Source organism: Mustela lutreola, chromosome 2 (assembly GCF_030435805.1).
Source record: "Mustela lutreola isolate mMusLut2 chromosome 2, mMusLut2.pri, whole genome shotgun sequence".
Lineage (NCBI taxonomy): Eukaryota > Metazoa > Chordata > Mammalia > Carnivora > Mustelidae > Mustela > Mustela lutreola.
Genome location: NC_081291.1, coordinates 105,894,373 through 105,919,096, shown reverse-complemented (window position 1 = coordinate 105,919,096; position 24,724 = coordinate 105,894,373). Strand labels below are relative to the sequence as shown.

Here is a 24,724-nt window from a genome sequence, read left to right as displayed (position 1 = left end):
ACAAGCTTACTAAGTAGAAGTTAGGGAAATTAACTTTGGGAAATCTGCATTCTTTGGAAAACAGGTTCTTTAATCCAGTCTTTTAAAATTCATATGTTTAGGGTGCCTGGGTGGCTCAGTGGGTTGGGCCGCTGCCTTCGGCTCAGGTCATGATCTCAGGGTCCTGGGATTGAGTCCCGCATCGGGCTCTCTGCTCAGCAGGGAGGCTGCTTCCCTCTCTCTCTGCGCCTGCCTCTCTGTCTACTTGTGATCTCTGTCAAGTAAACAAATAAAATCTTTAAAAAAATAATAAAAATAAAAATAAAATTCATATGTTTAAAAACACTCCAGGATTATCACTAAGTAGAGACGTGATGCACCCATAGTATATTTATGAGTAAAAGATGTTGATTTTTTTTTTTAATTATCTTCTTTCATGAAGACTGTAAGGAAATAAAGTTTGGCTGTGATTATATTTGAATGATAGGGTTGTGGGTAATTTCTTTGCTGTCGCTACAAATTTTCTTCAGTCAATATTATTTTAAAATGGATATAATTAAACAGCTGTCTCTAAAATTTTTCTTGCCTTACAAAAAATCAAAGTAAAATGTCTAAAGTAGGCAGTGGCAAACTATGGCCCAAGGCTAGCCCCCATTTTTGTAAATGAAGTTTGTTTTGTTTTTTTTTTTAATACACATATTTTTATCCCCAGGGGTACAAGTCTATTAATCACCAGGCTTACACACTTCACAGCACTCACCAAAGCACATACCCTCCCCAATGTCCATAATCCCACCCCCTTCTCCCAACCCCCCTCCCCCCAGCAACCCTTAGTTTGTTTTGTGAGATTAAGAGTCACTTATGGTTTGTCTCCCTCCCAATCCCATCTTGTTTCATTGATTCTTCTTCTACCCACTTAAGCCCCCATGTTGCATCACCACTTCCTTATATCAGGGAGATCATATGATGGTTGTCTTTCTCTGCTTGACTTATTTCGCTAAGCATGATACGCTCTAGTTCCATCCATGTTGTCGCAAATGGCAAGATTTCATTTCTTTTGATGGCTGCATAGTATTCCATTGTGTATATATACCACATCTTCTTGATCCATTCATCTGTTGATGGACATCTAGGTTCTTTCCATAGTTTGGCTATTGTGGACATTGCTGCTATAAACATTCGGGTGCACGTGCCCCTTTGGATCACTACGTTTGTATCTTTAGACAGCATGGTACTGTAAATGAAGTTTTACTGGAATACCCATTGCTTATATATTGCCTGTGGTTGCTTTCAAGCTCTTAGCAGATCTCCTATAGCCTTGAAGACTAACATTTATTATCTGATCCTTTAAGAAGTTTGCTGACCCTGTATTCTAGAATGTTGAATTTACAAAGCAACTGGCAAGGGTATTTTTAAACTTTAGAGTAACACCACATTTTCCTTCCTTTGTAGCCTAAGTTAACTATGGCGAAATGCAGGCGGAATGTGGAGAATTTCCTAGAAGCTTGCAGAAAAATTGGTGTACCTCAGGTAATAAATTTATCGTTTCTTATGTTGCCTAAAGAGACTTGGGTATTATTTTTCTAAAATTTTTCGGAAATGAGAGTATCTAAAATCTTACAGGACTCACTTTAAATGAAGTTAGTAATTACTAACATGATGTTGTGTTACTAGAGTCAGTCAGTATACTGGTGAGCGGTTTTCCTTAATTATTTCCAAGGACCAAGCAAAAAATGTAATATACATATAAATTTAAATATATTGTAATACTTAAAGCTAAGTAATCAAAAATAGATATTTTGACATTTTCTGAAACATTCCTGCTTGCTTGTATACATCTTCTTCATACATAAGACTCCGGGCTTCAGAATGAGTGCATCTCAGATTGAGAATGCTTCCTTTGGTTTCAGGTTTTTTGACATTTACTTTAATACATTTTAAAAATGTTTATTTGAAAATAATTTTAGACTTAGAAAAATGTAAAAATAGGACAGATCTAGAATAGTCACTCTCTGTGCTGCTGTTCCGGTCCTGTTAACATCGTCTACATAAACACAGTATGTCATCCAAACTGACAAACGCTTGGACAATGCTGTTAACCACATCAGAAACCACACTCAGATTTCACTAGCTGTTTTCACTAAGCTCTGATTCTTTGGAATTGAGCATACAGGAGGCCATTTCTAGGCATTTGTCCTGCTCTTGAGATTTATTGTCTCTAGGTTCCTCAGTTACAACTTTCTTGCCCTTTATTATACAAATAGTTAAACTTTATAGATGCAATTAAGAGACATGAACTTGATGCACTTTATATTCCGTTATCCTTTTAAAAACAATGATGCTAAACCAACTAAGCATGGTACTCTTAAAAAAAAATTCTATATTTAATGACACAGACACAGATCCGCTTAAAGAAATAACCACTTGGTGCTATTTGATACTTTGTTCCATTATCCATAACCCTAACAGTTCTTGTCATATTTGGTGTCCAACCTTCAAGAAGAAAATCATGACTCTTCTCTGTCACCTTCCTGTCAGAACCCCAGGACTGGCCTGGACTCAACCCCAGTGTTGCTCTTGAAATTAAGCCCTTGTCCTAACAGCTTTCACGCCAGTGATTCTCCCTTTTCGTGGCTCCCTGGTCCTCTCGCAGCTAACCTTGCCTTGAGGAGGTCACAGCACCACTCGTCCCATGGGCATCCTTCCCGTGGCAGCTCATATATGTGCTGCAAAAGGTGGAAGAGAACACATCTGGTTCCTTAGAGCATCTGTGAGCCACAGTGAATTTCCACCATTGTTTTTTCCCCTTTTATTAAGTAGGTTGTAAATCTGTTTTTCACTGTTTTCTTTTGTGTTTTATTTTTTCAAATCTGAGTTATAAAAATAACTGAAATTTACATTTGTGGTATTAGCAAGGACCTTTTTATGTTTGTTTCTGTGGACAAATCCAGAGCAGATTTTTCACTTTTATATCCTGCTGTTTTCTAAAGACTGATCCTATCATTTAGAACAAACTACTTTTAACCATAGAGAGCCTTAATAAGGTTACTAATCAAATAGCATGCATTTTCTCCATACTAATAAGCAGGTTCTAATATTCATAGGTACACACTAACATCTGTCAGTACTTCCTTCCATCTGTTGAAGTTGTTCCTACATGCTCATCACATCACACACGCATGCCCACAGCCTGCCCCAAACAGCACGACATGGGAGCACGCCTGGCAAATGTCAGACCCATGCAAAGTACTGTTCACCAGCTTTACAGTCATTGTACTTGCACTCTGGGCTTTAGAGAACCATCATCTGTCTCAGACTTAAACTCCGTACACTGAAGTTCTTTCCAAAGGTACCTGCCAACAATTGGCAAAATACAGTCTACCTTAAAATGTGCATTTGATTCAGCATTTGCCAAGCGATGGTAATTAGGGATGATTATGGGGTAGCCTGTCCCTGTTCCTACCAGAGCCACACTATTTGAAGGCAGGAAACAGAAAAAAAAAATTCAAATTTAAAAGACGGGGTATTTTTCTAGGGTGGTTAGACTGGGGTTCTTAACACCACCTTCCTTCCTCTCAGTCTTCCCGATCTGAAAGAGGAAGTGGACAATCCCTGGAGGCCCCCTCTGCCTCTCCCCTTCTGCCTTCCACCTGAGTCTCTACCGCTGTCACCATCACCACCACCACTTTTAGACAGGTTCCTCGTACGCTGCTACTTCTGCTAAAAAGTTAGTTATTTGCTTAGAACGAAGTGAAGGAAAATGAAGGAATACATCAACTCATAGATTCTCAATGGCCTTCTCAGGTCCCTCTGACCTTTACCTAAACACCCCCACTTCTCTTTTTAAACTTTAGAGTAACACTAAATCAGGGATATAATAATGGTCACTTTTGAAAATGTGTAACATAAAACTTAATATTGTAAATATTTGTCAGAATTCTGTCTAGAAACTAGAAAGGTGAACAGTTTCCCTTCTCAGCACAAGTTTTGAAGTGTTTTATAAGTTCTGAATGAAACACTGAAGAATAAGACGACTCTTGAAAACCTCTGATAAGGCTGGGCATGTGGGTATTCTCTTATTCTGCTTTTATTAAGTATGTTACATTCAGAAAACTGTAATGGGTGACAAAAACATCTGTTTGAGTCCAGCATCTCATGTCCTAGTTATTGTATGTTATGTGTTGAAGAATATTTTCTTGTTCTCCAGTTTGATTGTGTTTTTATTTACTTATTTAATTTCTTTGTCTGTGAGCTGGAGGGTCTGGGTGGTCTATTAGGCCCCTTACCCTCTAGATTCATTTCGTACATCAAATCAGTTGGTCCACCTGGCCTCCAGGGAGTAAGTTTCCTCGGTCATTGGGCTCTCCTCTTCTGGGACCGCCCTGATTTACGTGGCTTTCTCCAAATACTTCCCTGTCTTCAGCCCACCCCCAGCTTTTGTTCTGGTTTCTGGCCCATTCTTTTTTTGTTAATAGGAAAGAATGAGCCTTGGGAAAGAAGCTGTTGCCTGGCACAGACCTCACCACTTAGAGACCTCCCACAACCCTGAGCCAGCACCCAGTCTGTTCTCTGCATGCTGAGTGTGTGTACTGGTCACCAACCAGCCCGTTTAATAGTAAAATCAAGCTCAGCACACAGAGGGAGTCTTTTTGTAGTTCTGTTTTTCAGTATTTTATTTTCATTCCTCATAGTAAACAAATGTTTCTAGGATGTCTTTCTCTATGATTGAGATGATCGTGTTGGATTCTGTACTCAAATCTGTGTTTCCAATCCACTAACTTTGTTTTTCTGTTTTCCTTTTCTGCTCACACTTTGGACAGGACAATCTTTGTTCCCCTTCTGACATCCTTCAGCTAAACCTCCGTGTTAAAAGAACTGTTGAAACCCTACTTTCTCTTGGGGCACATTCAGAAGAATCCAGTTTTATCTCTCTGTCTATCCAGCTTTTGGGTTTTGTGGCATTTTATTGTACTTTAATGTTAACTCTCTGTCTGCTTTATTACTGGATCTTCCCCCTCTAGCTGAAAGATCGTATCCAGCGATTTCCCACCTCATTCCTGTGCTTGGTGAAGGAGGTTTGTTTCTTGTTACAAAGTACTTACATATGTGCTTTATTTACGACCATCGAAGAGCTAACCAGTAAAGTAGATAATGCCCTCACATGTCCAGATAAACAGCCCATCACATTAGTAATCATTAATGATTGTTCACAAAGACTAAAAGACCAGCATTTTTTTCTCCTGGTCCATTCTCCTGGCCTATGGCCTTGTTTCTCTTTTCAAAAGTGCTGAGGTATCTCTCATAGAATTCTGGACCTGTTCTTAGACTGTGACTTAGAACTTTATTTCCAAATGACTTAATAAAATTCCCATGTGGCCGTTTTTCCAGCGTTTTAAACACATAAGGAACATATTTGTACCCTTTCTGGTTGGGAAGGCACCTGGTCACTTAGATCTCTGCATTGAGCTTTGCCCTAAACTCCTGAGATGTCCCTGTATTGGAAGGCGCGGGTCCACCTAAGCATTTACTGTCTGCGTCTGGAAGCATTGGCCATTGAATCAGTAATTTTTAATTTGATCAGGATGTTCGGTTCAAAGATCAGGCAGGTTCATTAGATTGCTATTCTGAGCCCAGTGTGCATGTAAAATGGTCTGTGACAAGCAGATGATCTGGAGCTGACCTTTCAGGAGTAGGCGCCTGTCCAGATTTACTATGCTTGTTATCATTAACTGAGCTTCACCTCTAGAGTCCTATTGAGAATTTAAAAGTGAAATTTATGTAATTTCCAATATACTTGAACTCTTAGTGGGTGAGCTGGTATTGAATTAAGCTATTGAGGAGGTTATGTCTGAACAACGGTAGCAGGTTAAGGACCAGGCAGCAGTCTCTGTCCTGTCCCCAAGGCTGTGAGCGGGTATTGTCTTCTTCAGAATGTTCAGTATGTGAGCTGCTGGCCTTAATACTTGCAACTACTTTATGATTGCACTCAAATTCTACTCATAGATAGGGTTTCTGAACATTCAGGAATCTACTGAACTCAAAGCAGGGAACAGAACACCCTGTTGTAGAAGTGATAAGCCTAAAGGTGTGATTGCTTTGGTTTTCTTCCATATCAAATGCGACAGTTATTTTAACACATTAAAAACCTATCTCCTGTTAATGCTGAAACACTGAACACTGTGTTGAAGGCCAGTTTTATACAGTAGTAGTACCTTCCAGAGTTTGGGAGGTTTGCTTTGCTTTGATTTTAAGATGTCTTGAGTCAAAGATCATTCAGTTTTGTGGAGTTTTGTCCCTTTAGGAAATAAAAAAACATGTGGTCTTGTGTGTGGTTGGGAGGAAGTAGTTGTACATTCTCTTCAGAGCACAGGGCGTTCCCTGTAAGCCGCCTGGAAGGTAAATGTACGTCTGGAAAACATAAGCCTCGGGAGGAATGGCTAAACCACACGCAGGGCAGGGCGCTTTGGAGAAGAGACCAGGGAATTGGCCTCAGAGAAAATAGGACTCTCCCAAGAGCAAAACACCCTGCAGGTCCATGTTGGGGTAGTTCTTGGGGTAGTTCATCTGCATGGACAAAGTACTCAAAGTATTTATACAAGGTTGCTAGTTTTATAAGGTCAGAAGATCATAATTACATTGTTTTATCAAGATAATATTTTGAGTAAGAGGCACAAGTACTACTATCTGTTCAAAATAAATGTTATATTTTTTATTGCAACTAATTTTGTAAAACTTCCTAATAATAAGGTAAAGTGCCAATGAAGAGTCCAGCTGTCTTCTTTAATAAACATGTATAGTCTCCTTTTTACTGGAACCAGAATTCTACTTTCTGTCCCTTATGAGTAGCGTCTGTTTTTATGAATATTTAGTCTTAAAAGAAAAACCAATGATAGGTGCTATTCTTGAGCTCTGCCTTTTTCTTTTTCAAGAAAGGATTAACCAAACATTAACGAGGCAAACACAATAGAAGTATTTTGACTTCCTTTAGGAAACTTCTAAACACCTTTTACATATATGGTAATTAAGACATTCCTGACTAAACTCACGTCATCATTCTCCAACATAATTCAATCCATTCAGTACGAGGATATGAAATAGTGACTTTCTTCCTGTGTCCCCTACTTGGCACGAGAGCCCTGATTTTCACAATCAGGATTATAATGGCAGCTGGAGGGCATCCCTCCCTCCCTCGTGCAGTCTGGCTTATGGCATGAACCCATCTCGCATTCCCGTGTTATGTAATTTCTGGAGCACTTTCTCTTACAATGTTAGATCTTTTGGGCTTGGGCCGTCTGGTAACTTGGAACTGCTTTTCCGTTTTCCCTGCCTCATTTTGTTGATCTGCATTGCTCTTTTATTTATTGGGGATGAAAGATGTTTCTTTGACCCCATAGGATTCTGTTATCCTCTGTTGTATGTATTATGTCTGTAACTTGTCCTTATTCCAGTTTCCAAATGACTTGTATGTATGTTTTACTTGTTCTAATAAAGTGACAGTGTCAGATGCCATCTCTGTGTAACTCGTATGAACAGAGGTCAGTTCCCCAGGTGCTGACCTGTCCTATCTCAGTTGACCTTTAGGAAAGAGAGAAGAGGTGCTTATGTTTTTGTTTTTGTTTTTTCAGTTCATTGATGTTCATCCTGTTTTCTCTTTTGTTTGTTTTTATGTTACGTTGTCCCATTTCAGGAGCAATTATGTTTGCCTCTGCACATTTTAGAAGAGAAAGGTTTGAGCCAGGTCGCAGTGACGGTGCAGGCTCTCCTGGAGCTTGCCCCGCCCAAGCAGCAGCACCACTTGTCTGCTGCATGAGGACCCTGCGCGCGGGTACTGGCCCGGCCACCCTGGAGCAGGACGTGAGCGCCGCTGCCAGCTGGCTGCTTCCACAAAGCTCTTACGTGTTCTTAAAAAGGACTGTTTCCATGATTCCTGACAGGAATATTTTGCTTCATTTCTCCATTTTAGGGGAGGTTATATCCGTTTCCATTGAATAGTTTTAGGAAGACACGGTTGGTTTTTGCAGGTGAAACTTCGTCCTTTCGTCACTGAGAACCTGACATCGAAGCCTAAACGGGCTGGGCTTTCCTAGATAGCAGGCTTGTCTCCCATTCCAGAAAGACAGCCTCTCAGAGGGATAGTTAGCTTTCCTGAAAGCACAGACATGCTACTATCTTTACCTGTTTCCTGTTTCTGGAACTGGTGACTCATTAGATTCTCCTGGAACATTTGTTAAAGTGTAGATTCTCATTCCAGGAGGTCTAGAGCGGGGCCTGGGTATATCTGCATTTTCAACAGACATAGTGAGACCACTTTCCCAAGCTGGGTATTTTTTGTATGATGTGGAGAGCAGTGACTCCACTGTGTTCATCAGCCGCATTTAAAACCAGAAGCTATATTACTTTGGACTGTCTGTCCAAGACAAAACAAAAAATAACAGAACAAAAAAACCTTATGTCTAAAGCAAACCAGATATGATATAGAGGGCCTAGATTTTTGCACGGTAAAGCAATGAGAGAGGTAAGTTGTATTTAAGGCCAGTGTCCTAGGCGTTCTCCCAACTTCTGTCCACCACCACCTAAAGCTTGGTTCTCATCTGTGACATTCTGCTATTACCTGAATATTGTAAACAAGCACTCTACACAAGGGTTCCAAATCCTTAGGATGGTAACATGCACTACTCAGCATCGTTTGCATTGAGCTCCCCCACCACCTCCCCCCACACTGCTCGCAGGATACCAGGGCCTGCAGATACCTTCCACTCACGGCCGATACACTTCTAGCTCCCTGACTAATGGAAGATTATGAAAACAGAGCAAAAGGAATAAAAGAGTAGCCAAGTTTCTTAATTTCTTTCAAGGAACTGCCTGTTACATGCTTGAAATAAGGCACTTGGGGCTTCTTTAAAAAACCATGTGCTGTCTCTGTATCTAGCTCTTCAAATTCTACCATTGGTGCCTTCACTCATTTGTGGGCCAGGTAGGAGGGCCCAAGGCTCATGAAACACAAAGCCAGGAGCCTTTGTTCAAGCTTAAACTACGAAAGTCTCTCTTATCCTATTTTTTGAACCCCTTTTAGTTGTCAGCGTATCTTTTGGTATTCACTGCCTTTATAAATCAAGTAAATAGAGTAACTGAAGATAGTAGTTAATCTGAGGTTTTTTGGGTTATAAACTGTTCTGGACTTTCTTTACCAATGCATGCATTTGAGCAAAATGTTCACTCTTTATCATGTAAGTGCAACATCTAAAAGTAACTGGGTAAAATCATAATGACATCTGGTCAAAATAATGTTTTCTCCCTGTTCTCACTGGGAAACAAGTTGAGCAGAACATTACCACTTTGTCAAAGTTTAAAATTAAGGAACATAAAACATTTGATCTCAAAGCCCACTGATCTTCACTGACCTTTTCAGAACAAAAGTAAAATGTTTTTTAAGTGCTTAGAGCCAGACCCCATTAAATTTACAGTTCTAAACAGACCCACCAATCAGAGGACTTGTTTAGAATTTAGCTGTGTACATTTTTAAACTATAAGGATTTTTCCTTCTACTCAACTTTACACCTCAGTACAATTTCCAAATAATAGAAGCCATTTGAAATGAAACTCAGCAAAGAAGAGGACTGCTTATCACCTATTATGTAAGGAATAATCCCAGAAGACATACATAATGCAACATTTGGAACATCTGCAACTAATTATCCCATAGGAGTAAGTGGAAGTTACCATTTTTATTTCACAACTGCAACCTTATTCACATATTTTCATCAAACTAATGCAAATTTATATTTGAATTACTAGGAAAAAATTGTGTACAGTTTTGGCTTGATAAAGAAAAAAATATCAAATATATTGAATTTCTTTCCTAAATCAAGATGTTTTTGCTAGAAAATTTTTATATTCATTGTTCTGTACGTACCATTTTTTTGTTTTTGTTTTTTAATAAACTGGAAAGAAAATGTAACATTTAGCCTTGCTAGACTCCAGTGTAAGACAAAGACCCTGTAGGGGTTCCACTGAGCGTTGATGAGATTCCTTCCTACTGAAGCAATGGCTGATCATTGAACAGGAGGAGGCTAAGTGCCCACCCACTAGGGCCCCTGACAGCCCTGGAGACTGGCAGTCAGCAGGTTCTCTGCAGACAGCTGCTGGGTGCAGGAGCCTTTCTTTGTCTGGCTAGAAGAGAGTAGGGAGCTTATTAGGAGGTCACTCTCTTTAATAGCTTACTTAAATACAGCCTCATAGCTAACCGAGGAGTCGATGATTTCTCTTACTTGCTACAGCTTAGCAGTGACTAATGATGTGTGACTCTGCTGATGAGTAGGACAAATTTTTAGCAACCAAGTACTTAAAATGGTTATAGAAATGAAGGAAAACATGGATATTTAGAAACCTTTTTATATATGTATTGCAGTGAGATGGTTTACAGCAGCTTTCATTTTATTTCTGAAATGTTGTAAACATGTAATTAGTAAAAGATTTTGTAAAACATTGTCCTATATTTGTATGTCTGTAAATATAATGCATAAGTTCTAAGTATAAATATGTCAGTATCATGTATGTTATTTTAAATTGCCTGTACGCCACCTTACATGTTCACATTAAAATAAAAGCCAACACTTCAATCGCATGAAATAAAGGCTGAATTGAAAATGTTCATACCTAGGGGCACCTGGGTGGCTCAGTGTGTTAAAGCCTCTGCCTTCTGCTCAGGTCATGATCTCAGGGTCCTGGGATCGAGCCCCACATCGGGCTTTCTGCTCAGCGGGGGGCCTGCTCCTCCTCTCTCTGTGTGCCTCTCTGCCTACTTGTGTTCTCTCTCGTTCAAATAAATAAATAAAATCTTTAGGGGGAGAAAAAAAAGAAAAGAAAATGTTCATACCTAAAGCATGGTTTCCTTGGCAAAAAATGAAAGGTTATTTATTTAGTTCCCTGAAAGAACATCAGGAGAAACGGGGTCCTCATAACAGGCCCTTGAGATAATTTTTTTTTTAAACTTTTCCAAGGAAGTATAGATAACCGTATTGCCCTGCATTTGGGATTACATATAAGGCTTAATTTGTGATATACACAAGATGCATTTGGACACTTTTCTCTAAGAAATTACCAACTGTGCAATAGGGAAAGCTTTAGCTTCCCAAGACATTCTGCTTGGATTACCTTTACTCTTTTAGCCATAATATCCTGAAGGTGAGAATTGTTGAGGGAGCAAAACAGGCATAGACCCCGGTGTCTCACTAATCAAAACTCCCTGCAGGCTAGTTTTCCAGCAGACCTGGGTCCCCGCCTTTACTATACTATTGTACGTCCTAACATTTCCGTTGATTCCAATTTATTATTTTTTTAATTTATAATTTATATGCCTACCTGTTGCCCAGAAAAAGAGCTGAAGCAACTTAAGATATGTATTCCATGCCCCGCCACCCCAAAAAAACACTCAGGTGATACTAACCTAAAAGGCAGGAAGGAACCAATGTTGACCTTACAGTGTCTGTATTCTGCCACACACTTTATAAACATCATCTTGTAGTTCTGAATGAACACTTGACTTTTGCTCAAGAGTTTTTTCACTGTAGTCAAAATATAGAATTGGAGACATTACAGAAATTACTGAAGTTTTAATGCATCACAACTAATAAGCCCATGAACTTTTTTCTGTTAAGAAAAAGCAACAGGAATCTTCACAAGACTCCTAGAAATACTTCTTCCCAATGAAAGTTTTTCAAAATACGAAGAAGCCCTAAGTTGATGGTATAGTCCTAATTCAGGGTTTGAAAACTAATACAACAGGCAATGGGAGAGAACAGGCAGCACCTGGGAATGCTCAATAAGAAATGACCTGTAGATACAAGTTGTCTGTGCTGCTAAAATGTTTCTTCCTCCAAGTCCTCCCATTGCCAGAAGACCAGAGGAAAAGATGAGAACTCTGTCACTTTTTCTTGCCTCTCCGCTTGTCCTTGTCTTTGCCTTTACGTTTAGAATCCTTGCCATCATCTTTCTCCTTCTTAGGCAGTCTGAAGCCACCAATTTCCCTCCGTACCATAGTGCCTCGCCACCAGGCCTGGAGCTGGAAGAGAAAGGGGGAGTGAGTACGATAGAACAGGCATGCCAATCCCCATCCTTTCTGCATAAGGGAGTTGTCTTGTCATAAAGTAACTTATGTCTGAAGAATGGTGTGTGTCGGGTGCCTGAGTGGCCCAGTGGGTTAAGCCGCTGCCTTCGGCTCAGGTCATGATCTCAGGGTCCTGGGATCGAGTCCCGCATCGGGCTCTCTGCTCAGCGGAGAGCCTGCTTCCCTCTCTCTCTCTCTACCTGCCTCTCCATCTACTTGTGATTTCTCTCTGTCAAATAAATAAATAAAATCTTTAAAAAAAAAAAAAAAAAAAGAATGGTGTGTGTCTGAAGCATGGAAGCCGCCATGCATGCTAAACTCTATTTATTCCATCCCCCCTTTTTTGAAAACAGGTCTTGTCAGAACCTAGCAGATAGCCTGGGATAACTTAGATAAATAGGATTCTGAGAAGATCATCCGGGGTGTCTGGCTGGCTCAGTTGGTAGAACATGTGACCTTGCTCTTGGGGCCATGATTCAAGCCCTACATTGGGGATAGAGTTAATTTAAAAAAAAAAAAAACAGCTTCTCCAAGAGCTGTTCTGACTATAAATAATATTCTTAAATACGACCTTCAGGCATAAATTCTAGGTCCTGCTTCCTCTGCTGACCACCACTTTCCCCTGGATTAAGAGTTAGGGATATGCCCCTTGCTATGTGAACCATCTCCCTGCACCAAGGACTGCAGGCAAATTCCAGTAATAACAAAAAGCCATCCTTCCATACCGATCTGTTTCATGCTTCATAATAAATGAAAAAGAGACTTTGTGTTGCTCAGTGTTAGGCCAGCTATGAATTGAACGTGCCCTCAGATGCCAACTATGGGACGCCTGGCTGGCTCTTGTCGGGTGAGTGACGACCTTAGGCTCAGGTCATGATTCTGGATTCCCAGGATCAGGTCCCTGCTTTGGGCTCCCTGCGCCTTTCTCTCTCTGATCCTCCCCTCTCTTGTGTTCTCTCTCAAATAAAAATAAAATCTTTAAAAAAAAAAAAAAAGATGCCAACTCTGGCTTTCTACCTTTATGATGCTCTTCAACTCCAAGTCATCCTGTTCTCTCTTCTTCCTGGCCTTCTCCTTTTCTAACCGATCTTCAATGATGACCTGTTCATATTCCCTTATCTGTAAAAGTAAACATGGACCCTAGGTTATAAGACTGTCCTGGCAAGGTATGGCCAGCCAGCCTTGCACTTTTAATATAAAATTTGAAAATAAAGCCTGCCAAACCTAAAGATAAACCAACGAAAAGAAAAACTAAGTGGATTCCTATGGTATAAATATTCATATACTAACTATATAAAAATGTTTCCGTTTGGAGCAAATTTGCTGTAAAATCTTGCATAAAAATGAACTAGTAACTTGTGTGCTTAATGACCTCAAAGTACTGTTTCTTAAACTCATAGAAAGTACACATACAAATAGCAGTCATCTTTTAAAAGAGATATTTGGGAAGTTTTACAGTTATTCAATGATGAAACAATAATCAGAAGCTTTTTAAAATTCATAATTTACAGATTAGCTTCAGAGACCATAAAGTAGAAATAGTAATGGTATCTATCTCAAGAGGTGGTGAGGGTGAAGTAAGTCCTTTGGAATGTTAATAAGTGCCTGGGACAGAACGAGCACAATGGAGGCTTGTCAGATGCTGCTAATACTGTCCCCATCGTGGATGCCGTCATCCTCGTCATCATCATGGGAGAAGAGGCTCAGTGGTTTACAGGCACACCTCTACTTTGTCACGCAGCTACTGTAGCTCAGCTACCACCCATTCCTCAGGCGTGCTCAGCCTTAGACTGTGGAGTCTGCTTCCTTACCGTCCTTGCAAGTTCTTGAAGGTGTGCTAAGTCACTGGCCTTAGCAGCTTTGAGAGCATTTAGTTCATTCTGTTTCATTTCCGTGTCCTTATCAAATTTCTCCATCCAGAACTCTAGCTTTTCCTCAAGTTTCTGTTTGGAAAGAACATTAAAACATGGTTCCATCAGACACAAAGCCTTATGAAATCATTTATATAAGGTTCGAGAACCAGCAAAACTTCCCTATAGTGAAAAAAGGCAGAATCATGGCTACCTCTAGGGGCAGGTTGCTTGATTAGATCAGGAAGGGACACGAGGGAGACTCTGGGATGTTGTAAACATGTTCTCTATGTGGGTGGTGGTTACAGGATGTGTGTGTGTGTGCGCGCACGCATGCAAATGTTCATCAAAGTATATGCTTAATGTTTGTATACTTAATATTATTATTCAATTTAAAAACGGAAGAAGGCCTTCCAAGGGGTCTGGATAAGGGAAATTGGAAGGAATAAAGGGTAGGTAGAAAATTCTAAAGGATAAGGAATGGCATCAGATAGTTCTTTGATTAATAACAGTAAATACCAGGGCTGCCTGGTGGCTCAGTCAGATGGGCGTATGCCTTCAGCTCGGGTCATTATTGGGTCCTGGGATGGAGCCCTGTGTCGTCGGACTCCCTGTTCAGCAGGGAATCTGCTTCTCCCATCCTCTGCCCCTTCCCCCTTCTCATGCTCTCTTTCTCTCAAATAAAAAATAAATAATAAAATCTTTAAAAAAAAACAAAAACAGATGCCAATTGAGAAGGGTACAATGTCTTCAAAATCCTAGAAAATAATAAATGTGAATCTAAGATTCTGTACTTAGCTAACCTAGCATTCAATTGTGAGGAAAGAAAGACTATACCTGGTCTTTCCAAAAGAGTTACTCAAAAGTGTATTTTAGCAATGAAATCTAAAATTTCATTTTAGAGATAGTACATGTGAGAAACGACAGCATGTTTATTTAAGCTACATAAAATACTTTTTTTTTAAAAGTAAACCATAGGGACGCCTGGGTGGCTCAGTTGGTTAAGCAGCTGCCTTCGGCTCATGTCGTGATCCCAGCGTCCTGGGATCGAGTCCCACATCGGGCTTCTTGCTCCGCAGGGAGCCTGCTTCTCCCTCTGACTCTGCCTTCCACTCTGTCTGCCTGCGCTTGCTCTCGCTCTCTCTCTCTCTGACAAATAAATAAATAAAATCTTTTTTAAAAAAAAATAATAAATAAATAAAAGTAAACCATAATCTGGAACTAAAATCCCAAATTAGGAACTATGTCTCCTGGAAAAAACAGATAGGCTCTGAAGACAGAATGCCTAGGTTTCGCTCCTAAGCTCTGGCCCTCAAGTATGTTAACTTAAATTCTTTAAGCCTCAGTTCCCTCATTTATAAAATGGAAATACGTAATGAATGATTTCAATATGGGATGTAAGAGAGGAAGAGAAGAGGTAAAACTTTGCTTTATTAAAGAAAAGAAGATATAAGTATTGATTAACTCTAGACTTAAGATGAACAGAGTATACATATATATGTTAAAGTACAGAACAAAGTATAAAGAATATACTTTGAACAAAGTATAAGTATGTTAAAATGTGAAGGGTTACCACTCCAAGAATATAATGCATAACTTCCAAACTACTAGATCATGTACCTCAAGAATGAAACCTCAAGAGGAGTCTTTAGCCTATAATTCTGAAACTAATAACACATTATATGTTAATTGAATTTAAATTTTAAAAAATAGAACAAGTGGAATATAAGAAAAAACAGCAGCATAACGCAAGGAAAACAACACAAGCTTCAGAGCCTATCAGAGGCCTGTTCAGATCTTCAATCTCCCATTTTCTAGCTATATATATTGGACATGTTAATTAATACCTCTGAGGCTTTGTTTCTTCTTTTGTAAAATGGGAATATTACTACTTATGTCCTGTGAATATTATGAAGAATAGATATAATGTATAAGGTGCCTGGCACTAAAAGGCTTTCAATAAATGGTGCTTATTTTAATTATCAATCAATAAATAATCAAAAGTTTAAAAAAAAAAAGAGGAGTCTTTAGGTTGTACATTGACATGGAATTTTTTAAAAACGTGAGTCAATTATTCTGATCAAGTTAAAGAGAACATCAGTTTGGTGCAATCATGTCTTTAACATCTCTAAGTCTTGTTAACATTTTTTTCTTAAAAAAAAAAAAAAAAGAACAGTCTCCAGGCAGGTAAAAAGAAATGGCTAAAATGTAATAACATCATTTGATATTTATTGAACTTCTAGATATATTAATTTCTATTTATGGCAAATGATACTGGTTTTTATTTTACAGTAATATAAAAAATTTTGTTGAAGTGAGTATATACAAAATAATAACACCGGTGGTATGCTGATATTACAAAACTAAGAAAGTGGTATGCAAATGATGAATTTGCACTAGACAGCAAGAAACCAAACAATATGGGACACCTGGGTGGCTCAGTCAGTTAAGCATCTGCCTTCAGCTCAGGTCAGGATCCCTGCTCAGCAGGGAGGGAGCCTGCTTCTCCCCGAGCCTCCCGCTCCCCCTGCTTGTTCACACACTCTCTCTCTCTGACAAACAAAATCCTCAAAACAATTAACTAAGAAAAAAAAAATCAAACAATAAAAATTCCATCAATCCAACAGAAGAAGGAAAGAAACACCAAAAAGCTTGAAAAGCAGGAAATATAAAATAAGATGAAAAAAGTAAATACAAATAAATTAAAAATCACAATAAAAATAAACTGTGGTAAATTTCCATATCAAAATAGGGGCGCCTGGGTGGCTCAGTGGGTTAAAGCCTCTACTTTCGGCTCAGGTCATGATCCCAGGGTCCTGGGATTGAGCCCTGCATCAGGCTCTCTGCTCAGCGGGGAGCCTGCTTCCTTCCTCTTTCTCTCTGCCTACCTCTCTGCCTACTTGTGATCTCTGTCTGTCAAATAAATAAATAAAATATTTTTAAAATTTTTTCCTATCAAAATAGTGTCCAAATTTTTTTAAAAAAGTCAATCTATGAACGATTTATAAAAATCACAACTAAAACAATATAATCATAGCAAAAAGAAAGCAGGTTTGGCAAGTAGTATCTGGAAAAACAGAATTCAAGCCAAAAATAATTAAATGAGACAAAAAGGGATATTTTATCCTGAGAAAAGGCATGTTCTATTAAAAAGATATTGTAGTTATGAAGTTTTATATTCTAATGCCATTTTAGAATACATAAAGCAAAAATTATTAGAAATATAAGAAATTGACAGATTCGAAATCATCTTGGGAGGCTCTCATACTTCTCTGAAATTAACAGCTCAGCTAGATCAAAATAAATAACATGAAGAATCTGACAGACTATTAGACCTTTAAAAAAAAAAAAAAAGATTGTATTTTATTTATTTATTTGAGAGACAGCAAGCAAGAGAGAGCATGAGCCAGGGAAGAACGGGGCAGAAGCAGACTCTCTGCCAAGCAGGGAGCCCGACATGGGCCTTGATCCTAGAACCCAGAGATCATGACCTGATCTGAAGGCAGACACTCAACCAACTGAGCCACCCAGGCACCCCAGATTTATACCTAACAGAGAATACAAATTCTTTTCAAATACCCATGGAATATTCACATAATCTGAGCATATATGAAGCCCAAATGAGGGCTCAACAAATGCCAAAAGACATAAAGTCTTACATTTCACATAACGACACCACAATGGAAGACAGTGTAGACGTCAAAGGGTTGTCAGCAATAGAAAGCCTACACATTTCTTCTCCAACTCCAGCTACCTGGACATTTAAGAAATACACTTTTAAGGGCACCTGGGTGGCTCAGACGGTTAAGAGTCTGCCTTCAGCTCAGGTTGTGATCTCAGCATCCTGCGATCAAGCCCCACATCAGGGTCCCTGCTCAGCGGGGAGCCAGTTTCCCCCTCTCTCTCTGCCCTTCCCTCTGCTTGTGTTCGCTTGTACACACTCTCCTGCTCTATCTCTAAATAAATAAATAAGTCTTTAAAATTTAAAAAAAGGGATGATAACTTAAGCATTATGTATCAAGGGCGCCTGAGTGGCTCAGTGGGTTAAAGCCTCTGCCTTTGGCTCAGGTCATGAACCCAGGGTCCTGGGATCGAGACCTGCATCCGGCTCTCTGCTCAGCAGGGAGCCTGCTTCCCCTCCTTCTCTCTCTGGCTGCCTCTCTGCCTACTTGTGACCTCTGTCTGTCAAATAAATAAAAATATTTTTTTTAAAAAAAGCATTATGTATCAAAACCTGTATACTGCAGCCAAACAGTACCCAGAAAAATATGTTGGGTTACATGAATATAGTAGAAAATAATAAAATTCAAAAGTCAATGAACATAGCATTTAAAAAACTAGACAAAGATTAACAACATAAGCTCAAAGGAAGTATAAGAAAATAATTGCTCAAAACTGAAGCAAAAACCAATGTGAAAATGAAAAAGTATTTGCTCAATAAAGCCAAAAGATGGTTTTTGCAAAGACCAATAAAATGGTCAAAATTTTGACAAAACATTTAAGCAAGAAAAAGGGAGAGAAGACACAAATTTCTTAAAATAAAGATGAGGGGCGCCTGGGTGACTCAGTCAGTTAGGCTGCTGCCTTTGTCATAATCCTAGGGTCCTGGGATTGAGCCCCATGTTGGGCTCCTTGCTCAGCGGGGGGGCCTGCTTCCCCTCCCTCCACCTTCTGCTCTACCTGCTTGTGCTCTCTCTCAATCTCTCCATCAAATAAATAAATAAAATCTTTAAAAAATAAAGATGAAAACAATAACTACATAAATAAAGGAACTTTTAAGTTGTGAGAGACTGTGGAGCACATCTTTATATTAATAAATTTGAAATGAATGTTTTAGATGAAATGAGTTCTTTCTAGGAAGAAATTACCAAAAATGACTCAAAAAGATTATTTAAGTGAAGACATCAATAATTAAAAAATTGAAAAGGTAGCTAACCATCTCCCCTTGAAAATGGTACTCAAAAAGATTGTCTATGACTAAATTTTAGTAAAGTTTCAAGGAACAGATAATAATCTATTTGTTCTATTGGTATTTTTAGGTTTCAGAGCAGAAAAAGACGGAAAGCTTCCCAACTCAAGCTGCTTAGCTACCATAACTGTTACAATACAAAGAACACTAAAAAATAAATCTATAGGTTAAACTTATTTATGGAATATATAAATACAAAATAAAAATCTATAAACCAATCTAGCAGTCTGTTAAAAGAATAATGTATTATGAACAAGCAGGGTTTATCCCAAGAATTTAAAGATGATTCATCAATAAATGATTACTATATTTTACTTTACTAGCATATTAAAAAATAAAAAGCCTATATCTCAATGGATGGAAAAAATCTATCTCATAAAACATCAAAACTCATTCCAGATTAAAAACGAAAAACAAAAAACAAAAAACTCAGCAAGACTGAAAGGAAACTTATTTAACTTGATAAAAGTTTATCTACCGTAAACCTATGTAGTAAACCTCATACAACCCCATTTGTGCCAGTTATCAATTTATTGCCTCTCTAAATGAATCCTTCACCAGCCAACTTTTCAACCAGGATGCTTGCTCTAACTTGGTTCTTTTGCCACTTGGCACAGTGATAAGCCTTGTCAGTAGAGGGCGCTAAAGGGACATGACAGGAAAGCGTCTCTCCTTTGTTCAAGTCCTTCCTCTTTTGTTCCTGGGGCACAGGGCTGACAGTGGCCTGTGTGGGGGACACTGATGCCACTTATTCACCAACAAGTTTTGCTGACATAACAGGAGGATTCTTGCTTACCAAAGAACCCACCATTCCCAGTTTGTCCACTTTATCCCACTACCTATGAACCTGCTCTGACCCAGGGCAATGAAGCAAACATCTCTGTTCCTCCCTTCCTTGGATACCATCCTTTGACCCTAGGGTGTTTCTTTAGAGTTCTCTTTTATCCTTTCTTTGTAGCCAATCCCTTACTCTTAATGATTCTTTTGCTAAACATTCCCTGCTGAAAGAACTGTTGTGTTTTCTGTCACCTAACTGAACAGTGATTCAAAACTGGTACCAAAAGTAGCTTCTGTCCCACCTTCTCATTCATAAGTCCTACTAAGGCACCCAAAGTCCTTGCTTTGTCCTGTTCAGCAGATAGAATCAGCAAGGGGACTACTACAATGTTTTGTAGAAAGTCAAAGCAAGCAAGATCTCTGCAGACCATATTATGGCAGAAAGAACAGAAGGGACACAGCCCTGATGCGAGCCTGTGAGGATGTACGGTTGACCCTGCCAGGTAAAAGCTAACTGCTTCTGGAGGTTCTTCCAAATTGGGTTGGAGACACAGGCTTTGGTCAGCCGCCTACCGATTGCCAGTGGCCTCTGAAGAATTTCCCTAGTCAAGATACTACACCTAGAACTGTAACTGCAATTGGAGTCATCACCTGATTGCATTTACAGTAGTCTACAGTCATTATCCAAGATCACTCAACTCAACAGGTCACACTGCTTAGCTAAATGGGGATGTGGTAAGTATCACTACCTCTGCTGCTTTATTTTTTGTTGGCACTGATCTCTGCCTTTGCAGTACGGGTGCAGCATCTGCTTAGGATTTACTATGTTGGTAGGAAGGGGAAGTTCCAGAGACTTCTACTTGGTCCTTACTACCATAATGGCCCTCACTCCATAAATCAGAGAATCAATGTGGAAATTCTGTCTGTTGCCGAGTATGTCTATTCCAATTCTATGTTCAGTAATGGGAAATAACTACAGGGTGGATCCACAGAGCAAGTGGGCCTGGAGTAAAGCAGATCTGCCGATCACCTGAGCACTATAATTTCTCATTTTGAGTAGGGATGACCACGGTATTGTTTCAGGTCCCTAGGAATTAATATTAAATCAGAGCCAATGTTTAGTAATCTGAAAGGGTCTGGATATTTTCTGTTTTCCAGTGTACAGTAACTCTAATAATAGCCACAGGTCCCTTTGAGTAGGCTTAGGGGAAGATTCACAATATATACCTTCCATAATGATGTAGAGTTCATCCTCAGGGGGACCTGGCCCTTCCACTTAAGGGGATTTGGTCTTTGAATTGATTTAGTTCTGGAAATTGGAGGAGAAACCATGACTCTTTATTGTGGTTTTGGCTTTCTTCTGTTACATACATCAAGTAATTCTTTATCAGGCTGCTCATGAATTTTGTTCATAGGGGTACCATGATTAATTAGCCATTGTCAAATATCACTAAGAGCAAAGGCATTCTGATTTCTGGTACATCCCCGCTGTCCTTCATGGTAAATGTGTTCACCTTTCTTTGGCAGTTAAGTGCTGCCTCATGTCCTCTGGCTCTGCAGAATCCCATCATCACCACTGAAAGCAGGGAAGCCATTTCAATGATGATGTCACCCATGATTTTACATGGCCTACCTAGGAAAGCAACCAAAGACCTTTTTGAGGATGTGAGTGCTCCCCTCACGAACAAATTTCTCAATGTCTTAGTATGGGAGTGTCCTCTGGGAAGAAATGTCTCACACTAACTCATTACATGTAGGTGTTCAGCAGCAGATCTGTAGGTCACACAAATTCACTCTGATATTCCCATTTCCCTAAGTCTTTAGATTCTCTCCACTAAATCCTACTAGGGAAGCTGTGGCATCTCCACCTCATTAAATGTGGGCCACTGCCGAGTCGCTGAGTCCAGTTTCAAGTGAACCGTTAGAGTCCAGCTTCACAAGCTATCACATGGGATCCAGAATCTCCAGTAAGTATGTCCATATCAATGAACATGACTCAGTCTAGCGTTACATTCCACCCTTGTTGGTCTATCACCCTTAGAATCCATTCCCACACATGTCTCCCAATTACAAGCAAAGTCTTGTAATTCTTTAGGTTTATAAGCTATTTCCCTCTGAATTATAGATATCTGAATTACCTGTACCCTGAAGCTTGCTGAGATTTGACTCTAGTTATGGGTCCAGGGACAAGAGGAGTGATTGTACTGGGTGTTGAGAGTGAGCATCTGACTTAGATGAAGTTATTACTATGGCATTTTCACAGAAAGTAAGACTAATCTCCCAAACCCGCAAAGGCATACTACTTCCACTGGGAAGGGAGGCTCAGAGTTACTTGGGAGTTGAATATTAATTACTTCTGAATACATTGAGATATTCCTATTATGAGTTTCAGTGTCCCATTATTTCCCAATGAATGCCCTAACCTGCACATGAGAACCTGGGCTAGACTATGAATTCATATGTAATACTGACTGAAATACCACTAAAACCAAAAACAGAACAATGGTGCCCCATTATCACTACTACTAGTCAACATTACACTTGACACTCAAGCTATACTATAAGCAACAAAATGGAAACACATATAAATAACAAAAACGAAAATATAAAATTGTCTGCAGTCGAAAAGATTTTCTAGAAAGCAAATCTAAATGAATTAACTGAAAAACATTAAAACTAATATGAGAGGGCATAAGGCATCTACAGTGATATGCAAAAATGAATAGACTTTCCATATACCATGCATTTACAGACATAGCTAAGAATGTTTAGCATTGTTATACTAGCAAAATTGGAAACAACCTGAATGTCCAGTGGCAGAAGAATGGCTAACTAAATTTTGGTCTACCCCTCAATGGGATATTATATAGCAGTTGTATTGCTATTGGAAACAGTAAGACAAAGTATATTTTTTAAAAAGAGTCTGGAATAATATATGTGGTATGATCCTATTTATGTCAGAAATATTAACAAATAAATAAATAGATGGATAGATAAATACTAAAAATGTAAGTATTTAGGTACATAAACCAGTATGTATATCAAGAAAAAGATTTGGAAGAACTACTGGAATAATTTGGGGGTGATTATGAGAGCTTTCACTCTTTCTTTTCAAAATCTATGTCTTTCTGGGGGTGCCTGGATGGCTCAGTGGGTTAAGCCTCTGCTTTCGGCTCAGGTCATGATCCCAGGGTCCTGGGATTGAGCCCCACATCGGGCTCTCTGCTCCGCGGGGAGCCTACTTCCTCCTCTGCCTCTCTGCCTACTTGTGATCTCTGACTGTCAAATAAATAAATAAAATCTTCAAAAAAAAAATCTATGTCGTGTTACTGGGCTGACAATCTGGGAAACACTGACTTCACCCATCCATTATCCATTCACCCACCAACTAACTCATCGGATTGTCATTAAACACGTGCTAACTAGGCATCTAACACTGAACAAGGAACATGGTACATAATCCTTAAACTGCCTGTGTATAAGATCCCATTCCTTATTAGAAATTTAGATTTTGGTTTTAGTAAAGCCCTGTGAGATAGCAGGTATAAATTATTTTCTTTAACCACAAATTTGGAACTGTTTACTGAAAATTTATTAGCTTTTTCAAAGGTAAACTGAATTCTAAGCTAGAAATTTTTTCCTTATTCATCCCAACAGGGATTTTTTTAAAAACTCCTCTCAGCTTAGTTTGTTATTAGTTTTAGAAATACTAATTAAAACCACTTCAGTCACATATAATTCACACAAGAAGAAATAGGATGAATAAAGAAATATGTATTTTGTAAGTGAAACACAAACACATCAGAGCATGGAAAAGTTTTGGGGACCCACCTGCTGCTCTTTTCTAAGGAACGTTTCAATCTCCAGATGAATCCTGTTCTCTTCTTCAGTTTTCAACCTCAGTTTCTGTGACAACAATAAACCAGTATCAGGAAATCTTGCCAGCAGGGTTCGGAATGAGAAATTCTCAATATTAGAGATCTGTGGCCAGATCTCAATTTTCTTTACCAGCTGAGATCCCAAGAATCCTGCCATATTGCTCTATGGCTGGGAAATCATTCCCTTCAACCCAGTTCATGTTCACAAATGTCGCTAGGCCATTTGCTGGCATTGTAGGGGACACATGCCAGTGCCCAGGACAAAAGGACCATGATCCGCTTGCCTGGATAAAGTGATGTCAATTGAAGGAGAGAAACCATGCTTCAAGGGCACAAGGTTCTTAGGCCTAGAAAAGGAAATTCCAGAGTGCAAGTAAAGTTTGTAGTCAGGGTTGTCTAACTAACCCAGGGGAGTAAGCTTTCAAATGAGTGGGGCCCAGGGAAAGCAGTCCTCCTCCCCAGGGATGACATGTTTGTTCCTTCCCACCTACCTACTGTTCATTTAGCCATTGGAGCCTTCCTTTTCTAGTGAGGGTCTGCCCCTTGTTTCTTTCTCCTACTCTTTTCCGCGGTGACTTTCCAGCTATATAAATTTAGGTTTGAATGAAATTCAGCTCTTTTGATTTTATATTTCTTAATAGAGGGATAAAAGGTACCAGCTGGCAGCAGCAAAAACCCACACTTAATAAGCATCTTGTTTTGCCCGCGTTACCAGGAGAAATGGCAAGTGGTTTTATAAAATAAGGATAAAGTGACCAAGGGAAGAAAGTACAACTGACTTTCAAAGTCGTCACAAAAAAACAGTGGATGGGGGCGCCTGGGTGGCTCAATGGGTTAAGCCGCCGCTGCCTTCCGCTCAGGTCGTGATCTCAGGGTCCTGGGATCGAGTCCCGCATCGGGCTCTGTGCTCAGCAGGGAGCCTGCTTCCTCCTCTCTCTCTCTCTGCCTGCCTATCTGCCTACTTGTGATCTCTCTCTGTCGAATAAATAAAATCTTTAAAAATACAAACAAACAAAAAACAGTGGATGTCGGCTACAGCCCATCAGAATCTCTGCCTGCAAATACACAAGACTTCATTCTCTTTTTACTTCTGGTCTCAAATGTGAGAGCTGCAGGAGAGCTGGAGCAAAGATCAAGATACTCTCCCTCTCCTTCCTCCTCTGTT

General features: G+C 39.4%; 2 protein-coding genes across 13 annotated transcripts in view; one reads left to right on the top strand and one right to left on the bottom strand.

Annotated features, from left to right (window-relative positions):
* LRCH3 (leucine rich repeats and calponin homology domain containing 3) overlaps window positions 1-10,634 on the top strand; it is a 118,503-nt gene extending 107,869 nt beyond the window's left edge. For 7 of the 9 annotated variants that reach the window (XM_059162962.1, XM_059162966.1, XM_059162960.1 and 4 more), the window contains 2 exons: window positions 1,432-1,509; window positions 4,800-7,488. In XM_059162962.1, the coding sequence (XP_059018945.1) occupies window positions 1,432-1,509; window positions 4,800-5,000 (279 nt within the window). In that variant the 3' untranslated portion in view covers window positions 5,001-7,488. Of the gene's footprint in view, window positions 1-1,431; window positions 1,510-4,799; window positions 7,489-7,666 lie in introns of those variants that run through there. The other 2 variants (XM_059162965.1, XM_059162968.1) reach the window with 1 other exon arrangement.
* A 937-nt stretch (window positions 10,635-11,571) lies between these two features.
* The window catches only part of IQCG (IQ motif containing G), a 53,626-nt gene continuing 40,473 nt past the window's right edge, over window positions 11,572-24,724 (bottom strand). For all 4 annotated transcript variants that reach the window (XM_059162974.1, XM_059162972.1, XM_059162975.1 and 1 more), the window contains 4 exons: window positions 23,513-23,587; window positions 13,897-14,028; window positions 13,103-13,204; window positions 11,572-12,040 (listed from right to left, as the gene is read on the bottom strand). In XM_059162974.1, the coding sequence (XP_059018957.1) occupies window positions 11,903-12,040; window positions 13,103-13,204; window positions 13,897-14,028; window positions 23,513-23,587 (447 nt within the window). In that variant the 3' untranslated portion in view covers window positions 11,572-11,902. The remainder of the gene's footprint in view (window positions 12,041-13,102; window positions 13,205-13,896; window positions 14,029-23,512; window positions 23,588-24,724) is intronic.